Below are 19,795 nucleotides of genomic sequence, written 5' to 3' on the forward strand. Positions count from 1 at the left end.
TTATAATCTTCATATCATAAAAATATATTATCATTAGGCCTATTATTATTATTATCAAAGTTTAGAATTAGTAATAGTTTTGGTTTGCATTGTGATGTTGTCTTCAGTGTTTCTACCAGACTTTTTCTCCGGGGGGGGGGGGGGGGGTACTTGAAATTTTCGGGGGGGGGGGGGGGGGGTGCGGACTAAAATTTCGGGGGGGGGGCAGACACTGTTTAAAGTTTATATTTTCTATATGAATTCCATTTCGTCCCGGGGCGGTATACACTCTTCGTGGAGAGGTTTCTGGAAGAAACTCTGGTTATCTTCCTTTTAAACGTAAGATTTTTTTAAAGTATAAGAAAGACCTATCAAGAGGTAGCTAAGTGGGGGAAACGTTTATGTTTGCCTACAGTATAGCATTAGGGCCTACTATAATTTATTTTGAATAGCCCAGTGTGACATATTTGTAATAAGATTCCACTACAAATCATATCACTAGTAGGCCGATATAATCTTTTATTATAACTATACCTACTATTGCCTACTCTAGACCGTACCAGACTATAATGTCACTATAGGCTCATTATTAATTAAAGACTAATTATAATGTTATCATATTCGGCCTATTGCAAAAACATTAGGTCTTTCTCCTCCTAGGTTAAATCTGATAATTTTGGCAAACGAATTAATGTAATCAGTGTTTCTTCCAGACTTTTTTCTCCGGGGGGGGGGGGGCACTTGAAATTTTCGGGGGGGGGCGGTAGACTTTCTTCGGGGGGGGGGGGGCGGACACTGTTAAAAGTATATATTTTCTATATAAGTTATATAAATTTCCCCGAAGAGATGCCTGGAAGAAACTCTGAATGTAATTATTAGATTTCTGTCTTATTTGCTTTTTTTAATGGGCAAGGGGTAATATAACTAGATCTAGTACAAAGATGTACAACTTGTACTTGTACCATGCTATTATTATTTCGGCAAATAGAGTATTCTAGTGGTTTATAAAAAACAGTGAGTTTGTTTCAAGATGAAAAGGAAACAGATATTTTTTTAGTTTACATTTTTACTCGACTTATGAATGGTGACAACTTATTCGAAAACAGACACTCATAAAATTTTAAAAATATCATATTTTCAATAATTAAGAGGTAAACACACTGCAGATTCCCATAAACTTACACACTGTCACACTACTTGACTACTAATTTAACGATCTAGATTCTAGAGTAGATCTAGAATCTAGATCTAGAACTAGATCTCGAGGAGCTCGAGTTCGAGTCTGGCAATCTTCATTCAGTAGTCTAAAAAAATGACTTGACTTTTGACTAATAATGACTATTGACTCAGTATTGAGTCAGTTGTCTCATATTGACAATATTGAGTAGTAATAGTACAGTAGAACTTCTAGATTCTAGGCTACACACCTACATTCTAGTAGTAGATCTAGTAGTAGTACTAAAGTAGTACTAGACTTAACTAGACTCTAGACTATAGTAGTAGTAGTTAAGATCTAGATCTAGTTAGTAACTATACTACTAACTAGTGCAGGGGTCGGCAACCTTTTGATACGCAAGAGCCAAAAATTACAATTTACAAACTTTCCCAGTTTTTAAAGAGCCACAACATTTTTAGTTCAATATTCGGTATTTGATTAGGATTAGTAAATAAAGTTGATTTGTTATTTAAAATAAATAGCTTTAGGACCTAAATAAGAAATAATATTTATTCATATAAAAACATAGACATGTTTTGCCAGAATAGTAAAATTAGTAATCAAATAATATTATTCTAGAACTATCTCAATTTACTTTAGAAGCTGTTAATTTTTTTTTTCGTTACGGATATCACCGTCTCAGGAGGTGTCTCCCATTAGCCAGCCAGGCCTCAACACGGCAAACGCCGACTAACTGGCTTGGATATCGGTTTGAATAACTTGCATCGTTCGCTTCTATCCTTTGGTTCTCACCAGGCTTATCTTCCATCCCACTGAACTCAGGGTAAAGTCGTACCCCATCGTCCAGTACAAATGAATTTATATAACTATTAATATTTGTGCAAGGAGCTGGAGAGCCGCATCTGGACATCAAAAGAGCCGCATACGGCTCGCGAGCCGCAGGTTGCCGACCCCTGAACTAGTGGATTCTAATTGATGTTGAATCTATACTTTATTTTTTACTATACTATTGTTACTTACTGTACAGTACTAGAAAAAACTAAAAACTAAAAAAAGCTAGGTAATTGGTAGTCCCAAGCCTGAGTAGAAGTAGAGTACTAGATCTAGTTACACATTAGGGCTACTAAATTAAACATAAATGTATAGGCCTACCTTTATGCATTCTGTTGTGACTTTTCTTGTGAATTTTCTACTGCATGTTAATAATTGATCTACATTTTTTAAAATTCAGTGTAAGGCCTATCTGCTTGTAAAATGGTTCATTGTCAGGATAGCATGCTATGGCTGGCTATACGACCTGCAACTAGATAGTGTCCACTTATAAATTTTGATGAACCCAGAATGAATGAGTTTAATGACACTCATTCCGTGACAACCACCACATTATTTTAGTTACACTACACAAGTTTGTTTTAATTGTTGTTTCCTAATACAGTTTGTTTCAATGTTTATATATTTTTATATAGGGCCTAATCATTTTTTAAGATATTGGATTTAAAAAGCTAGAAAGAACAAACACTTATTTCATTCAATACATAAAAGGTTAAAGAAGAAAGAATGCAGCTATGATCTTTAAATTGAGCATTACATTACTCTCTCCACCAAATGTAATTTTTCTTCTAAAAAAAATTTTTTAAATTAGCAACCACAGGACAGAAAGTCAACTTTTAAAATTATCTGGCAAAAACATAATATCAAGATTAAGTTAAATTAGCAAAATTATTATAGTAATGGTCACTTCCAACTTTTGTTTGAAAGTTTACCTTTGGCCACTACAGACCTTTTTTTTTTAAAGTTTACCTTTGGTCACTATAAAATAGTTTGTCTGAAGGCTTTGGTCAGCACAGAACTCTTTGAGTATGGATTCAGCAGAACTAGGTGCGAGTAAATCAGTGGACAGCTCCACAGGCTGGGTTCATGATTCTGAAATCTCTTGCTGGGATGCTTCGGTAATTGTACCTTTGTCTGGCTGTTGTATCTAATTTTATGTGTTTTGTCTGGTTGTTTTATCAATTTTGCTGTTCTTGATCTTGGGTATAATTGACCAGTAATATGTATAAGGTAATACCTTATTGACAATATAAAATCAGCATTTGATAATTCAACTCAAAGTTTCACAAATATATATATGTATGTATATATATATATGTATATGTGTGTGTGTGTGTGTGTATGTGTAGAGAGTTATTTAAGTAGTTATTTACTTATTCATACACATAATCATATGTTTCCGTATTTGTATTTTAAAATGACCTCCCTTGTTGCAGATGGCTGGCGGAGAATCTAAAACAGACCAGGGTTCTCATAGATCTAAAGCACGTCTTGACTCAAGTGTTGGAGGGGCTACTCTCGGAGAGGAGATTATGTCAAAGCTCTCTAGAATTAATGGCGCCATCAATAAAATGTCTAAGGAACAAATGCAAACTAAACTTGCAGAGATTCATCTGAGCACAAGGTGTACCATTTTTTATTATTTTTATAGATTGCATAATGTAATGCACAGCAATATAACTTACTCATTCAGATTTATCTTGCTCATTTAGATTAAGGGTCATCCATTTACTCCATTTATAACATCCACACGGGGGGGGGGGGGGGGGGGAATCAAATTTAATAGACATGTGTGGACTGTGGATGTCCATATGTTGAACTGAACATCAAAATACTTACATTTAAAAAAAACAAGACCTAGGACATGATAGATCGTGCAACCAAATCATGGTAGGCCTACATCATTTAAATAATGGCACGTGGTGTGTAGGGCTCATAAGGAAAGGGGGGAGAGGTGGTTTTTTTTATGAAAACGTGTAGCGAGAAGTGTCCGTATGGTTCAGTAAAAGTTACGTGACGTCACGTTGATTAGCCGAAATTTACCCCAACGCATATAGTCATTAATAGATTAGTCTACATTTAACTTGCTCATTTAGATTAGTCTACATTTAACTTGCTCAATCAGATTTATCCACAAGTAAACTTAAAATTTGACATCCCAAAGTGGTAGTGGAAGTATTAATATATTTTTTAATCCAGCGGTGTTAAAGATGTTTTGAAGAAGCGGTTGAAAAACTACTACAAACGGCAGAAGCTATCTCAGCTAAACAAACCCCTACTAGAGGAGGAAAAAATGAAATACGACTACTTGGTGGTGATAGACTTTGAGGCAACTTGTAGTGAAACCAATGAAAACTTTGTTCATGAGATCATTGAATTTCCTGCTGTTTTAATTGATACAAAAAACAACGCTGTGGTATGTTTTAATTTTTAACCCTATCAGTCCTAGATTTTAAAGCACAAGAACATTAGTATTTAATGTGTGTAGTTATATTAATAGTATAAATATAGTGTATATATAACTATTGAGTTATTTATCATATATTGAATGGCCTTCAACCTTTGTTTCTGCTAATGCTACTTTTTGCTTCATCAGTGTAATGTGTTTCAAAGGTTTTGCAAGCCTAATGTTAACCCCATTTTGACTGACTTCTGCACATCTTTAACTGGCATCTCACAAGTGAAAACATTTTATATTTTTTACTTGTTAAGGGAAATAACCCAGACTGATAATAATTTTTCCTCATTTAAAAAATTTTCAACTGTATAAAAATATACCTTGTCACAGTATATTTGAAAAATTTGATGATTCATTAAGTGTGTTGTCAACTTACAGCAACAAGTAGACAAGGCCAAAGATTTTACCCAGGTGTTTGCGGAGTTTGAGGAGTGGATGGCTATACACAAGCTGGGCACAGAGCACGAGTTTGCTATTCTCACTGATGGGTAGGCTACATACATTGGTCCCTAGCCAAGTCAACTAAACTTTTCTTATGGTCCCTAGCTACTACATACATTGGTCCCTAGCCAAGTAAACTAAACTTTTCATATGGCTACATACATGGGTCCCTAGCCAAGTCAACTAAACTTTTCTTATGGTCCCTAGCTACTACATACATTGGTCCCTAGCCAAGTCAACTAAACTTTTCATATGGCTACATACATGGGTCCCTAGCCAAGTCAACTAAACTTTTCATATGGCTACATACATTGGTCCCTAGCCAAGTAAACTAAACTTTTCATATGGCTACATACATGGGTCCCTAGCCAAGTCAACTAAACTTTTCTTATGGTCCCTAGCTACTACATACATTGGTCCCTAGCCAAGTAAACTAAACTTTTCATATGGCTACATACATGGGTCCCTAGCCAAGTCAACTAAACTTTTCTTATGGTCCCTAGCTACTACATACATTGGTCCCTAGCCAAGTAAACTAAACTTTTCATATGGCTACATACATGGGTCCCTAGCCAAGTCAACTAAACTTTTCTTATGGTCCCTAGCTACTACATACATTGGTCCCTAGCCAAGTAAACTAAACTTTTCATATGGCTACATACATGGGTCCCTAGCCAAGTCAACTAAACTTTTCTTATGGTCCCTAGCTACTACATACATTGGTCCCTAGCCAAGTCAACTAAACTTTTCATATGGCTACATACATGGGTCCCTAGCCAAGTCAACTAAACTTTTCTTATGGTCCCTAGCTACTACATACATTGGTCCCTAGCCAAGTCAACTAAACTTTTCATATGGCTACATACATGGGTCCCTAGCCAAGTCAACTAAACTTTTCTTATGGTCCCTAGCTACTACATACATTGGTCCCTAGCCAAGTCAACTAAACTTTTCATATGGCTACATACATGGGTCCCTAGCCAAGTCAACTAAACTTTTCATATGGCTACATACATTGGTCCCCAGCCAAGTCAACTAAACTTTTCTTATGGCCCCTAGCTAAGTCAACTTGTCCTATGTCTACATGCGTTGGACTCTAGCTAATTAATATACTAATTTCCAAACATCTTATAACTATGACTTTTCATCAACAAATTCCTTTTTCCTTCAGCCCATGGGACATGGCCAGATTTTTAAAAACTCAAACTGAGCTAAGTGGCATTCCATTTCCTCGCTGGGCCAAACAATGGATCAACCTGCGCAAGGCCTACACAGCTTTCTACGCCTGTGGCCGCGTCAACCTTCATCAGATGTTGGAGGAACTGGGCATGAAGTTTCAAGGCCGGCCTCACTGCGGACTGGACGATGCTCGGAACATCGCAGCCATCGCCCTGCGCCTCTTGCAAGACGGCTGCATCATGAGGATTAATGAACACTACAGGGAGGGGGTGATCAGCCCTCAAAAATCCAACAGCTCGTCGCGGGGCAACCGGTCAGCTGGTTCCCACAGATCCCCCCCTAAATCCAGAATGACACAGAAACACGTGCAGAAGGACCAGGGCAGAGAGCCTTACAACGTCCATCAGGAGGGGGAGAACTTGAGTGACTTGATGGAGTACCTGAAGCTACAGAAGTCCTAGCTACAGCCACTGAGTTCTGGTTCCTGAATAATGCTAAACAGACGCGGGCAGGCCCTTATGCAAAGGATTTAACATCCTTTGAGAAGATTTTAAACAGTTGTAATTAGTTTTTATATTATACCAACACAGTTTGTAATGGTGGTTGGGGAAGGGGGGTGTGACAAATCTAAGGATGTTCTGGGGTTTATTTTCATAGAATTTTGAAGAAATAAATAGATTTTTATTTAACTGTATGATAGGTGACTACATGAATATCTCTTAGAATCATTGCTTGTGTCTCTTCTCACATCAAGACATGAATTAGATCTTGCTGGCTAATGTTAATAGCTCTCTTAATACCAACATCCAACACATTGTTTTCATCTTCTTATGTTGGATACAAAGATACAACTCAACAAATTTCATGACATCATTCAAACATACAATTGATATGAAAGACATTCAACTCAACAAATTTGATCACACCTTTAAATACGCCCACCAAAAGGGCAAACAGCCAACATCCAATGAAGTGAGACAGGCCTGTTTGCTGATTACAGGAAAATTTGAGACAAGTCTGGATGGATTTTGGATTTGATCAAATTTTTCAAGGGAAGCAATTTAAGATTTTCTCAGGTTCAAACTTCATGAGTAGGACTAGTCTTGTGAATAATGGTAATCTTTGAGTCACCAGTTTCCAATGGTGATCTTTGAGTCACCAGTTTCCAATGGTGATCTTTGAGTCACCACTTCTCTAATGGTGATCTTTGAGTCACCAGTTTCCAATGGTGATCTTTGAGTCACCAGTTGTCTGATGGTGATCTTTGAGTCACCAGTTGTCTAATGGTGATCTTTGAGTCACCAGTTGTCTAATGGTGATCTTTGAGTCACCAGTTGTCTAATGGTGATCTTTGAGTCACCAGTTGTCTAATGGTGATCTTTGAGTCACCAGTTCTCCAATGGTGATCTTTGAGTCACCAGTTCTCCAATGGTGATCTTTGAGTCACCAGTTCTCCAATGGTGATCTTTGAGTCACCAGTTGTCTGATGGTGATCTTTTAGTCACTAGTTCTCCAATGGTGATCTTTGAGTCACCAAATTCTTATGGTGATATTTGAATCACCAGTTGTCTAAAGGCCATCAAACAATGAAGTCCCCAGTTGTTTAGTGAAAGTGATAAAATTGTTTTAATCCTCAGGGTTACATGAAATGTTTCACTTTTTTCTCCATCATTAAAGTAGCTTATAATTACACTTTAATTATTTTTTTTACAAAGAAGTGGTGTGAGAGATCAATATTATTTCAATACCAAGTAATTATTATGTCTGTTTTAACAATAAATTTTGTTTACAATTTTATACATTTGTGTTTGTGAGCAAGAAATGTGTTTATAACAATAAATCTTTGATCACAGCAGGTTAAAGTGAACAGGATAGTGTGTGTGTCGTCGTCCCCACACATATATGTATATATAAATATATATATATATATATATACATATATATATATATACATAATATATATATATATACATATATATATATATACATACATATATATATATATATATATATATATATATATATATATATATATATATATATATATATACTAGCCGGCCAGGCCCTGCACTGGCATCTCTGAAAAACGTATCTGTAAAGGACCATAACTTGTGTGTTTAGTAATTAGCATTTACCCGGCATTGCCCACCCTAACCGCAATCAACCAAAACACACAAAAAACGCAAACATAACACAAAACAAACACAAACGAAAACACAAAAACAAACGCAAAGAAAAACCCAACCACAAACACAAAGAAAACACTAACGCAAACAAATCCAAACACAAACCCAACCACACCAAAAAAAAACAACGCAAACATAATACAAACGAAAACAAAAGCAAAAAAAAAAGCAAACGAAAACAAACCCAAACACAAAGAAAACACAAACGCAAAGATAGACTCAAAGTGTCCGCAGTCTAGCCCGGGGCGCCAAATCGCACCATGACTTAATCAATCCCCCCTAATTATGAAATTTTTTTCCTAACACCAAAACAAAGTAATAAACAGTAAATTCTTTCTCCCCCCGATTTAATGGTTTTTAAAGGAAAGTAACTGTGTTTTCCAAATAAAGTCAAAATGCAAATACATTTCAGACACAATTTTAGAAATTTTATAAACGTTGATACACTTTTTTTTAATTTTATGTAATGTTCATAATTGAAAATTATCATTCTAAGTATATAAAATGAAAATTGTTTTTAAAGACTTTAAATAGTAATTTTTTAACTCATAAATTTAGACCATGAATACTTTAATAATCTAACACTTGAATCGTTTTTCGTTTATTTTTCTTATATTCCTTTGTAATCCACGACAAATATTTTACAAACATACATACATACAGAATTGAACTTTATATATTAGATGTATATAGATATATATATATATATGTATAAAAGTGTGCGTGTTTGAGTTGAGATGGTAGGTTACATCAGCTGCCAATTAGTTAGTCCAGTTTTTATGGTATTTTTTTGGACTATTTTTAACGTGATATATTATGTAGATAGATACAGTAGCCTTCATTTTTGTAACCTAAACATAATCATACTGGTTATATAGACTGTAAGAAGCTTTTGACTTAGACAGGAGCATGTAGGGTTAGAAAAGCCAACTCCTGCACAGTTCATGTTGAAACCCTTTGGATTATCCTAGATCAGGCCTGTAACGTACTTTCCATTGTACGAGCTTTTGACAGATTTTGAAAAGCACTTGATAGTATAGACTTAGACAGAGCAGTAGTAGGGAAACGTGTAACGCTCTACTGAGGTGCAGAATTTTTTATTTAATTTATCCAATAACTGTACCACCACTTAAAATGCTAAGTGATACACAATGGCAAACTATCAGAAACATAATAGTAAAAGCTGGAGTTGACATGGGTATTTAGGTGACTGGTTGTTGACATGGGTATTTGGGTGACTGGTTGAGTGAGTAATGAACAAACGACAGGAAACAAACCAACTGAAATCTAACGGACACAAGCACTTGGATCGGGCAAGTGTGCTCTACCTTCTCGCACATAGTCATGAACAAAGACAACAAAATTTCAAAAACTGCTGGCTGAAGAAGCGATAAAAACCATCTCGTGATACAGACCAAGAAGTTCACATTAAAATCAGCAACCATAAAATGTTTTTAACTTTCTAAACCAGTATAGAATTCAATAACATCGCCAAGAAAACTAAATCATGATGTAATGTGAAGTCTGTTTTAATAAAAACAGGGTTACAGGCAGCGGAAAACGAAACAAGAGAATGGAAAAGAAAATACACTCAAACCCATTTAATAACAATTAACACGACTAGGTATGTGTTGGTGTAGAGTTTTAAAAATCCTGAAGGAAATCGTTTGAAAGAGATGGAGGAGGCTGGATTGTCAGGGGCTAATCAAGTTAGTTGACAAAGTGTTGACTAGGCCTACGCTTTCTTTGTTGAAAAGAATAAAAAGAAAAAATTCAGAAGAGGGTGGTTCGTAAAATGTGCAAGCTAATTTGGTCCATTTTTCTTAACTTTGTGCTTAATTCAATACTTTAGTTTAATACTAGCTTTTTTATTTATTTTTTCTTGGGGTGTAAAACTACTTTTCTTTAAAATAGTCTTCTTGTGTAAATATAAGTCTGACGCTAAACGCCATATAAACAACTGTTGTAAATACTGCGCCACTGCCCAATGATTGCGTGCCTCCTACTGAGGGCCTGCCAAATTGGCATTTGTTCCATCCTGTCCCTACCTATCCCGGCCTGCCAAATTGGCATTTGTTCCATCCTGTCCGTGCCTATCCCGGACCACGTCAACAAAATTCTTTACAACCCCAATCTGGTTATTAGTGACGTCAGAAATCAAAGTCAAGCGTATCGAATTCTCGTTCCTTATCCCGCGGCATAACTGCGCTTGAGAAGATAGGCGTGACGTCAAGGTGTGTCCCCACAGTCACCTGTGTTTAGGGTCTCTGGGGAACTAAAAATAGAACTGTTGGGATAGGAATTTGAGACCTACCCTGTCTCAGCCTACAAAATAGGAGAGGTGATGAATATTTGACTGATTAAAACAATGGTGATCTAATACCTAAACTTAGAGGTGTGGTCGATACCTTTACGCTTTATTCAACTTTAAATATAGCTTTTATTAAAACAATTATAAATATTTCGATCTGCTTTTTAATAAACATTTTAAAATATCTTTTAAGCAAATGTAATACATCTGTAAATAAAACTTTTAAATGCGATGTTTGATGCAACTTGAAATCCAACTTTAAATCAACGACATTTATTAACGAGTGACTTCAGACTTCATGTTGGTCAGCTGATAATAACGTCAGCTAGCTGCCAGATTGAGTGTCAGTGTCACTACACTCGTGTCATTGCCAAGAAATGGATTGCTCTGCTGAAGCAGAGATCCCCCCCCCATCAACACAGCTATCAACACATCATACAGCCAACACACAGCTATCAACCCATCATACAGCCCATACAGCTATCAACCCATCATACAGCCCATACAGCTATCAACCCATCATACAGCCAACACACAGCTATCAACCCATCATACAGCCAACATACAGCTATCAACCCATCATACAGCCCATACAGCTATCAACCCATCATACAGCCAACACAGAGCTATCAACCCATCATACAGCCAACATACAGCTATCAACCCATCATACAGCCAACACACAGCTATCAACACATCATACAGCCAACATACAGCTATCAACCCATCACACAGCCCATACAGCTATCAACCCATCATACAGCCAACACACAGCTATCAACCCATCATACAGCCAACACACAGCTATCAACACATCATACAGCCAACACACAGCCAACACACAGCTATCAACACATAATACACCCCATACAGCCAACACACAGCTATCAACCCATCATACAGCCAACACACAGCTATCAACCCGTCATACCCCCCCCCCAATCAACACACAGCTATCAACCCGTCATACCCCCCCCCCCAATCAACACACAGCTATCAACCCGTCATACCCCCCCCCCCAATCAACACACAGCTATCAACCCGTCATACCCCCCCCAATCAACACACAGCTATCAACCCGTCATACCCCCCCCCCCCAATCAACACACAGCTATCAACCCGTCATACAGCCAACACACAGCTATCAACCCATCATACAGCCAACATACAGCTATCAACCCATCATACAGCCAACACACAGCTATCAACCCATCATACAGCCAACATACAGCTATCAACCCATCATACAGCCCATACAGCCAACACACAGCTATCAACCCATCATACACTCCATACAGCCAACATACAGCTATCAACCCATCATACAGCCCATACAGCCAACACACAGCTATCAACCCATCATACAGCCAACACACAGCTATCAACCCATCATACACTCCATACAGCCAACACACAGCTATCAACCCATCATACAGCCAACATACAGCTATCAACCTATAATACAGCCAACACACAGCTATCAACCCATCATACAGCCAACATACAGCTATCAACACATCATACAGCCAACATACAGCTATCAACCCATCATACAGCCAACACACAGCTATCAACCCATCATACAGCCAACACACAGCTATCAACACATCATACAGCCAACACACAGCCAACATACAGCTATCAACACATAATACACCCCATACAGCCAACACACAGCTATCAACCCATCATACAGCCAACACACAGCTATCAACCCATCATACAGCCAACACACAGCTATCAACCCATCATACAGCCAACACATAGCTATCAACCCATCATACAACCCATACAGCCAACACACAGCTATCAACCCATCATACAGCCAACACACAGCTATCAACCCATCATACAGCCAACACACAGCTATCAACCCATCATACAGCCCATACAGCCAACACACAGCTATCAACCCAACATACAGCCCATACAGCCAACATACAGCTATCAACCCATCATACAGCCAGCACACAGCTATCAACCCATCATACAGCCAACATACAGCTATCAACCCATCATACAGCCAACACACAGCTATCAACACATCATACAGCCAACACACAGCTATCAACCCATCATACAGCCCATACAGCCAACATACAGCTATCAACCCATCATACAGCCAACACACAGCTATCAACCCATCATACAACCCATACAGCCAACATACAGCTATCAACCCATCATACAGCCAACACACAGCTATCAACCCATCATACAGCCAACACACAGCTATCAACCCATCATACAGCCAACATACAGCCAACACACAGCTATCAACACATCATACACCCCATACAGCCAACACACAGCTATCAACCCATCATACAGCCAACACACAGCTATCAACCTATCATACAGCCCATACAGCCAACACACAGCTATCAACCTATCATACAGCCCATACAGCCAACACACAGCTATCAACCTATCATACAGCCCATACAGCCAACACACAGCTATCAACCTATCATACAGCCCATACAGCCAACACACAGCTATCAACCCATCATACAGCCAACACACAGCTATCAACCCATCATACAGCCAACATACAGCTATCAACCCATCATACAGCCAACACACAGCTATCAACCCATCATACAGCCAACATACAGCCAACACACAGCTATAAACCCATCATACAGCCAACACACAGCTATCAACCCATCATACAGCCCATACAGCCAACATACAGCTATCAACCCATCATACAGTCAACATACAGCTATCAACCCATCATACACCCCATACAGCCAACACACAGCTATCAACCCATCATACAGCCAACATACAGCTATCAACCCATCATACAGCCAACACACAGCTATCAACACATCATACAGCCAACACACAGCTATCAACCTATCATACACTCCATACAGCCAACATACAGCTATCAACCCATCATACAGCTAACACACAGCTATCAACACATCATACAGCCAACGAAAGGGCTATCAACCCATCATACAGCCCATACAGCCAACACACAGCTATCAACCCATCATACAGCCAACATACAGCTATCAACCCATCATACAGCCAACATACAGCTATCAACCCATCATACAGCCAACATACAGCTATCAACCCATCATACACTCCATACAGCCAACATACAGCTATCAACCCATCATACAGCCAACACACAGCTATCAACCCATCATACAGTCAACACACAGCTATCAACCCATCATACAGCCCATACAGCCAACACACAGCTATCAACCCATCATACAGCCAACATACAGCTATCAACCCATCATACAGCCCATACAGCCAACATACAGCTATCAACCCATCATACAGCCCATACAGCCAACATACAGCTATCAACCCATCATACAGCCCATACAGCCAACACACAGCTATCAACCCATTATACAGCCAACACACAGCTATCAACCCATCATACAGCCAACATACAGCTATCAACCCATCATACAGCCAACACACAGCTATCAACACATCATACAACCAACACACAGCTATCAACATAACATACAGCCAACACACAGCTATCAACCCATCATACAGCCAACACACAACTATCAACACATCATACAGCCAACACACAGCTATCAACCCATCATACAGCCAACACACAGCTATCAACCCATCATACAGCCAACACACAGCTATCAACCCATCATACAGCCCATACAGCCAACACACAGCTATCAACCCATCATACACTCCATACAGCCAACACACAGCTATCAACCCATCATACAGCCAACACACAGCTATCAACCCATCATACACTCCATACAGCCAACACACAGCTATCAACACATCATACAGCCCATACAGCCAACACACAGCTATCAACCCATCATACAGCCAACACACAGCTATCAACCCATCATACAGCCAACACACAGCTATCAACCCATCATACACCCCATACAGCCAACACACAGCTATCAACCCATCATACAGCCAACATACAGCTATCAACCCATCATACAGCCAACATACAGCTATCAACACATCATTCAGCCAACACACAGCTATCAACCCATCATACAGCCAACACACAGCTATCAACCCATCATACAGCCAACACACAGCTATCAACCCATCATACAGCCAACACACAGCTATCAACCCATCATACAGCCAACACACAGCTATCAACCCATCATACACCCCATACAGCCAACACACAGCTATCAACCCATCATACAGCCAACATACAGCTATCAACCCATCATACAGCCAACATACAGCTATCAACACATCATACAGCCAACACACAGCTATCAACCCATCATACAGCCAACACACAGCTATCAACCCATCATACAGCCAACATAGAGCTATCAACCCATCATACAGCCCATACAGCCAACATACAGCTATCAACCCATCATACAGCCAACACACAGCTATCAACCCATCATACAGCCAACATAGAGCTATCAACCCATCATACAGCCAACATACAGCTATCAACCCGTCATACAGCCAACATACAGCTATCAACCCATCATACACACCCACCCACCCCACACCATCAACACACAGCTATCAACCCATCATACAGCCCATACAGCCAACATACAGCTAACAACCCATATGTCGACATACTCCTTATTTACAAGGGCCAAATTAACTGCTTACACCAACCTTCCATTTGTCTTTGTGAGCCCCCATTGTACATGCTCTATGTATAGAAAATCTTGTCTATAGCATAATACCAGATAACAGTTAGCTGGGTCAGTGACGTCAGCTTTCTTGTTATCTTGTGACTATTTAAAAGTTTGAACTAAACCTAAATATAACATCGGGAATTCCCAAATCCAACAAAAACATTTTTACGTAATCTGGTACGACTAAAGTGGCGACTCAAAACTTCTTCAAAAGGTCCAAAGGTAATATAAGAGGGCTGTTGACTCCACCCACTTCCGGTTATATCCGAGCATTCCTCTCATACCAATAATAATCTCCAAGCTATACTAGAGAGCTGGGAAATTCAAACTTTAAAAGGTGTGATAAAAACGTCCAACTCGTCAGACTGGGAGTGAGTAAAGTATTGTGTAAAGAGAGAGTAACTAAGTAAGGGCGGCTGGGCATAGTGCTCACCACAATATCCATTCAAATTCCGAGGTCACAGAAACAGGTGAACTCTACTTCACTTACCCCATGGACAGTCAGGTTATCAAAGGGCACTTTGAACATTGTCATTGTTTTGTAGTCGAGAGAATGTCGGGTATAGGTATACATCCAAACACGTGGAATATATACGACGCTTGATGTGGTAAATGATCTAGCGCACGACCACATGACCTAAAGGTTGGGAGTTCAAATCCTTGTTTGGGTTTCTGTTTGCGAGAAAAATCTAAGACGTCCGTAATGTGGAACAAACATCTTGTGATGGCATAAACAAAATTTAACATCTTGTGATGGCATAAACAAAATTTAACATCTTGTGATGACATAAACAAAATTTAACATCTTGTGATGACATAAACAAAATTTAACATCTTGTGATGACATAAACAAAATTTAACATCTTGTGATGACATAAACAAAATTTAACATCTTATGATGACATAAACAAAATTTTCCAACGGAACTCTTGCAGCAGAAGGTTCCATGGAGTTAAACGTCCACGAACCAGTGTCTTGGATTAATTAATGAACCGGTTATATTCAATTAATGGCAGTAGAATTCGGCAAACATAATTTTATTACAGAGACAGAAATTCTTCCGGACTCCCTCTCTCGGGTGAGGGTTCCCAGAAAGAACCGCAACGAAAAAAAGCGCAACGGAAAAAAGCGCAAAACAAAAAGCGCAACGGAAAAAAAGCGCAAACGGAAAAAAGCGCAAAGAGAAAAAGCGCAAACGGAAAAAAGCGCAAAGAGAAAAAAGCGCAAACAGAAAAAAGCGCAAACAGAAAAAAGCGCACACAGAAAAAAGCGCAAAGAGAAAAAAGCGCAAACGGAAAAAAGCGCAAACAGAAAAAAGCGCAAACGGAAAAAAGAGCAAAAAGAAAAAAGCGCACACAGAAAAAAGCGCAAACGGAAAAAAGCGCAAACGGAAAAAAGCGCAAAAAGAAAAAAGCGCACACAGAAAAAGCGCAAACGGAAAAAAGCGCAAACTGAAAAAAGCGCAAATAGAAAAAACAACGAAAAATGTGCAAAAGAGAAATTTAGCACAAAGACCTATATGGACTAGCTGACACATTTATACATTACTGTTAGGGCTGCTGTGAGAGTGTCGTGTTTGATTACGTGATCTACTACCATTTGAAAGCATACCACTACCATGTGCATTTCCATTACCACGATACAGGCGATAATCGCTTAACACAATGCCTATTATTTTCTTGGTCAATAATTATTCAACTACTATTCTCGTATAAATAAACATCAAAATATCATTGATATCGACATTACATGAAGTATCTCTCAATTATGTATTTAATATTATCATGACGCACCTACCTACGCACCTTCCCACCTACCCATTTACCCACCTACCCACTTACCCACCTACCCACTTACCCACCTACCCGCCTACCCACCTACCCACCTAAAAAGTATCGACGAAGTTCGTTAGTTTCGTAAATTGCACTAGACATATTTTTTTAAATGAAAATTCATTGACATCATTGACATATTATGTTACATATATGTTATATTTTGCGACAACCTTAATTAGTGCGTTGGGCTAGTGTGAACACTCACTTCGAACTAACTCAATTACATGCTATTTATTTCTTTTAACTTTTGTCTTTAAGAAGTACCTGATGATTTTTTTTCTGATGCCTTAAACCTTAGTCTATATATAAACAATTGTACATTTACATTGCCCCTCCCCTCTATTGTTTAGTTACACTTTTTTACAACCCCCATTATATATGTCAACATCTATTCAAAACTAACACTTTTTACAACCCCCACTACAAGACTTAGTGTCAACATCTATTCACAATTGTAACACTACTAGTCGTTGGTATCCGTTACATGTGAATTATAGGTCATTATATTTTTAATGGTATACATTGTTTAGAAGAATATTTTATAAAATAGTTATTGGTCAAAACGCAATGTACTTTACTACAGAATTAACGATATTAGTGACAAAGCAAAGAGATAACTAAATAGCTAAAAGTCCGACACATTTAAAATAACATAGGCTACTAATACCTATTAGAAAAAATAAAACCAAATTATATACATAATTAGTCAACATAACACCATATTAAATGTACACATTGATTAAAAGACTTAAATGACTCCGTTAAAAACCCGGCTTTTCAATGGTATTTATGTTGTTTTTTAAAGTAATTTGTATCAGTTTTGGCCGAGGAAATTGTATAAATTTCACAAATTACGTCTCGATAAGTAAATCTATAGATCTAAATCAAATTTTAATGAAATAGTCATTTCTTCGTATTCTAAAATTGGAAGATGACGCCATTGGTTTTGTGTACTTTCCGTACTTCAAACATATGACATGTAACGTCTTCGGTTTCGGCGTTCTTGCCCCAAATATAAACACTTTTCCGGTTGCATAATCAAAACTGTTTTTCAACATCCGAATATGCCTTTATTTTGTATTTTTCTTCTTTAAATAAAATTGTGTTTATACATTTAAAACATCTAACATATTATTTTCAAAAAAATTCCGTATCAAGTTCTCCATAAATCGCTGAAGATTCTGATGTGATGGTTTGCGAAAATATTTTGCGGAAAGAGAGAGAGAGAAGTGCTCACATGGGCTTTTATATAATCGGATCTTACAACCCCCACTATATGACATCTATTCACAACTCACAAATAGCAACCAATAAGGTGACGATTGTTGAAAGACTTGTTTAGATTCTCGGTCACCCGTATAAATAGGTACGATAACCGAATTTGCAATGCTATTTAAGGCAAGTAGGTCGTAAAATCCCCGCATCGCTTTAAAACAAAACAGAAATAGAACAAAGGATTCCCAAATATTTAGATATTTAAAAAGCCTACGTAAATTTCTTAAACCCCGTATTTTTTAAATTTATGACTAAACCACCCACAACTATAAATAGAGCAAGGGTTCCCAAAATTGTGGGCCTCGACCCCCAAAGGATTTCTAAGGGAGCGGGGGGGGGGGGGGGGGTCGCCTACTAGTACAGTAATTATTTTTTTAACTCGGCTTTCCTAACTGGACTAACCATGGAGTAGAGAAGCCACAACGTATATTGGGCAGAGGTTCTACTAAGTCTATGCAAACTTTAAAACTCTAACGTCACTTAACAAGAGAAAGCATCCATTAGACACTAACACGGATTTGGAATATTTCGTCGGCATGAAACTTGGCAGATGGCGGGAATTTGATCGAACATCAGACACAACAGCTTTAGTGAAAGTCGCAGAGCGCCAAAAACAAAAACCTGGAACAGTTTGTGAAAACTCTTCAAACCCTGCTTGATGAAGATGGTGAAATTAATTGTTGGGGATTCCAGTAAAGATAAAACAAATATCTGTCAAATTATACCATTCAGTTGGGTGGTTCAGGAATTCCGTATACTTTAAGGAGCAGATTTAAGAAGAAATCATGGTATTATCATTGTTTTCTTTTGAGGTTGTAAGCTCATATTCTCGGGTTGTCGTGAAATATATTTATTTAGATGACATCATAGAGTAGTTTCGATTTTCTAGTGGACTTAAAAAGGATTTTAAAAAATTAAATATTTTGGAGATAATAAATACGTTTTTTTTTTTTTTTAGATTCTGTGAATAAAGTATAAAAACATCCGGGGCTTTGTATGGACGGTACACCATCATGGGCCCCCAGAAAAACTATTTAAAACATGCTAACACTGGATTATCTTTCGGTCTCCTTTAAAATTGTTCCGACTCCAGTGGGCCCTACTTCATTCGCTTATAAAACTTACAACGGCTCTGCATCTTTTTCTCGCCCTCTGTTGAAAGACGTGTATGTAGCCACGGATCCTATAGGAGAGGTTTCTCTTTTCCACACAGCAGTACGCTGGTTGTCAAAAAACAAGTTGTGAACCTTGTTTTTTAATAGAGATGAAATCAAATTGTTCCTAAGTACCATTCACACTTAAATTTTATGATGATTGTCTCTTGTGTTTTAGACCATTTGTTTAAAAAAAAAACTTATGGTGAATGACAGAAAGTTACTGTTTAAAAAAAATTCACCCGCGTATTTTGAAGCAGGTTGCTGACGTGATACATACATTATTGTTATTAATTAATTAGTAAACATAT

General features: G+C 38.0%; 1 protein-coding gene across 2 annotated transcripts; it reads left to right on the forward strand.

Moving 5' to 3' along the window:
* The first annotated feature begins 997 nt into the window (after positions 1-997).
* LOC131948297 (3'-5' exoribonuclease 1) lies at positions 998-7,862 on the forward strand. Of its 2 annotated transcripts, none has more exons than XM_059309861.1 (7): positions 998-1,130; positions 2,977-3,105; positions 3,424-3,611; positions 4,187-4,403; positions 4,584-4,667; positions 4,824-4,933; positions 6,058-7,862. In XM_059309861.1, exons 2-7 carry the CDS (start codon positions 3,016-3,018, stop codon positions 6,524-6,526), a joined length of 1,158 nt encoding a protein of 385 aa, XP_059165844.1. In that variant the 5' UTR covers positions 998-1,130; positions 2,977-3,015; the 3' UTR covers positions 6,527-7,862. The 2 variants fall into 2 exon arrangements, with proteins under 2 accessions (XP_059165844.1, XP_059165854.1); XM_059309871.1 differs by having other exon boundaries at positions 2,988-3,105.
* The last annotated feature ends 11,933 nt before the right edge of the window (positions 7,863-19,795 follow it).

This window comes from Physella acuta, unplaced genomic scaffold (assembly GCF_028476545.2).
Source record: "Physella acuta isolate Inbredline_101_S28 unplaced genomic scaffold, ASM2847654v3 ptg000058l, whole genome shotgun sequence".
NCBI lineage: Eukaryota > Metazoa > Mollusca > Gastropoda > Physidae > Physella > Physella acuta.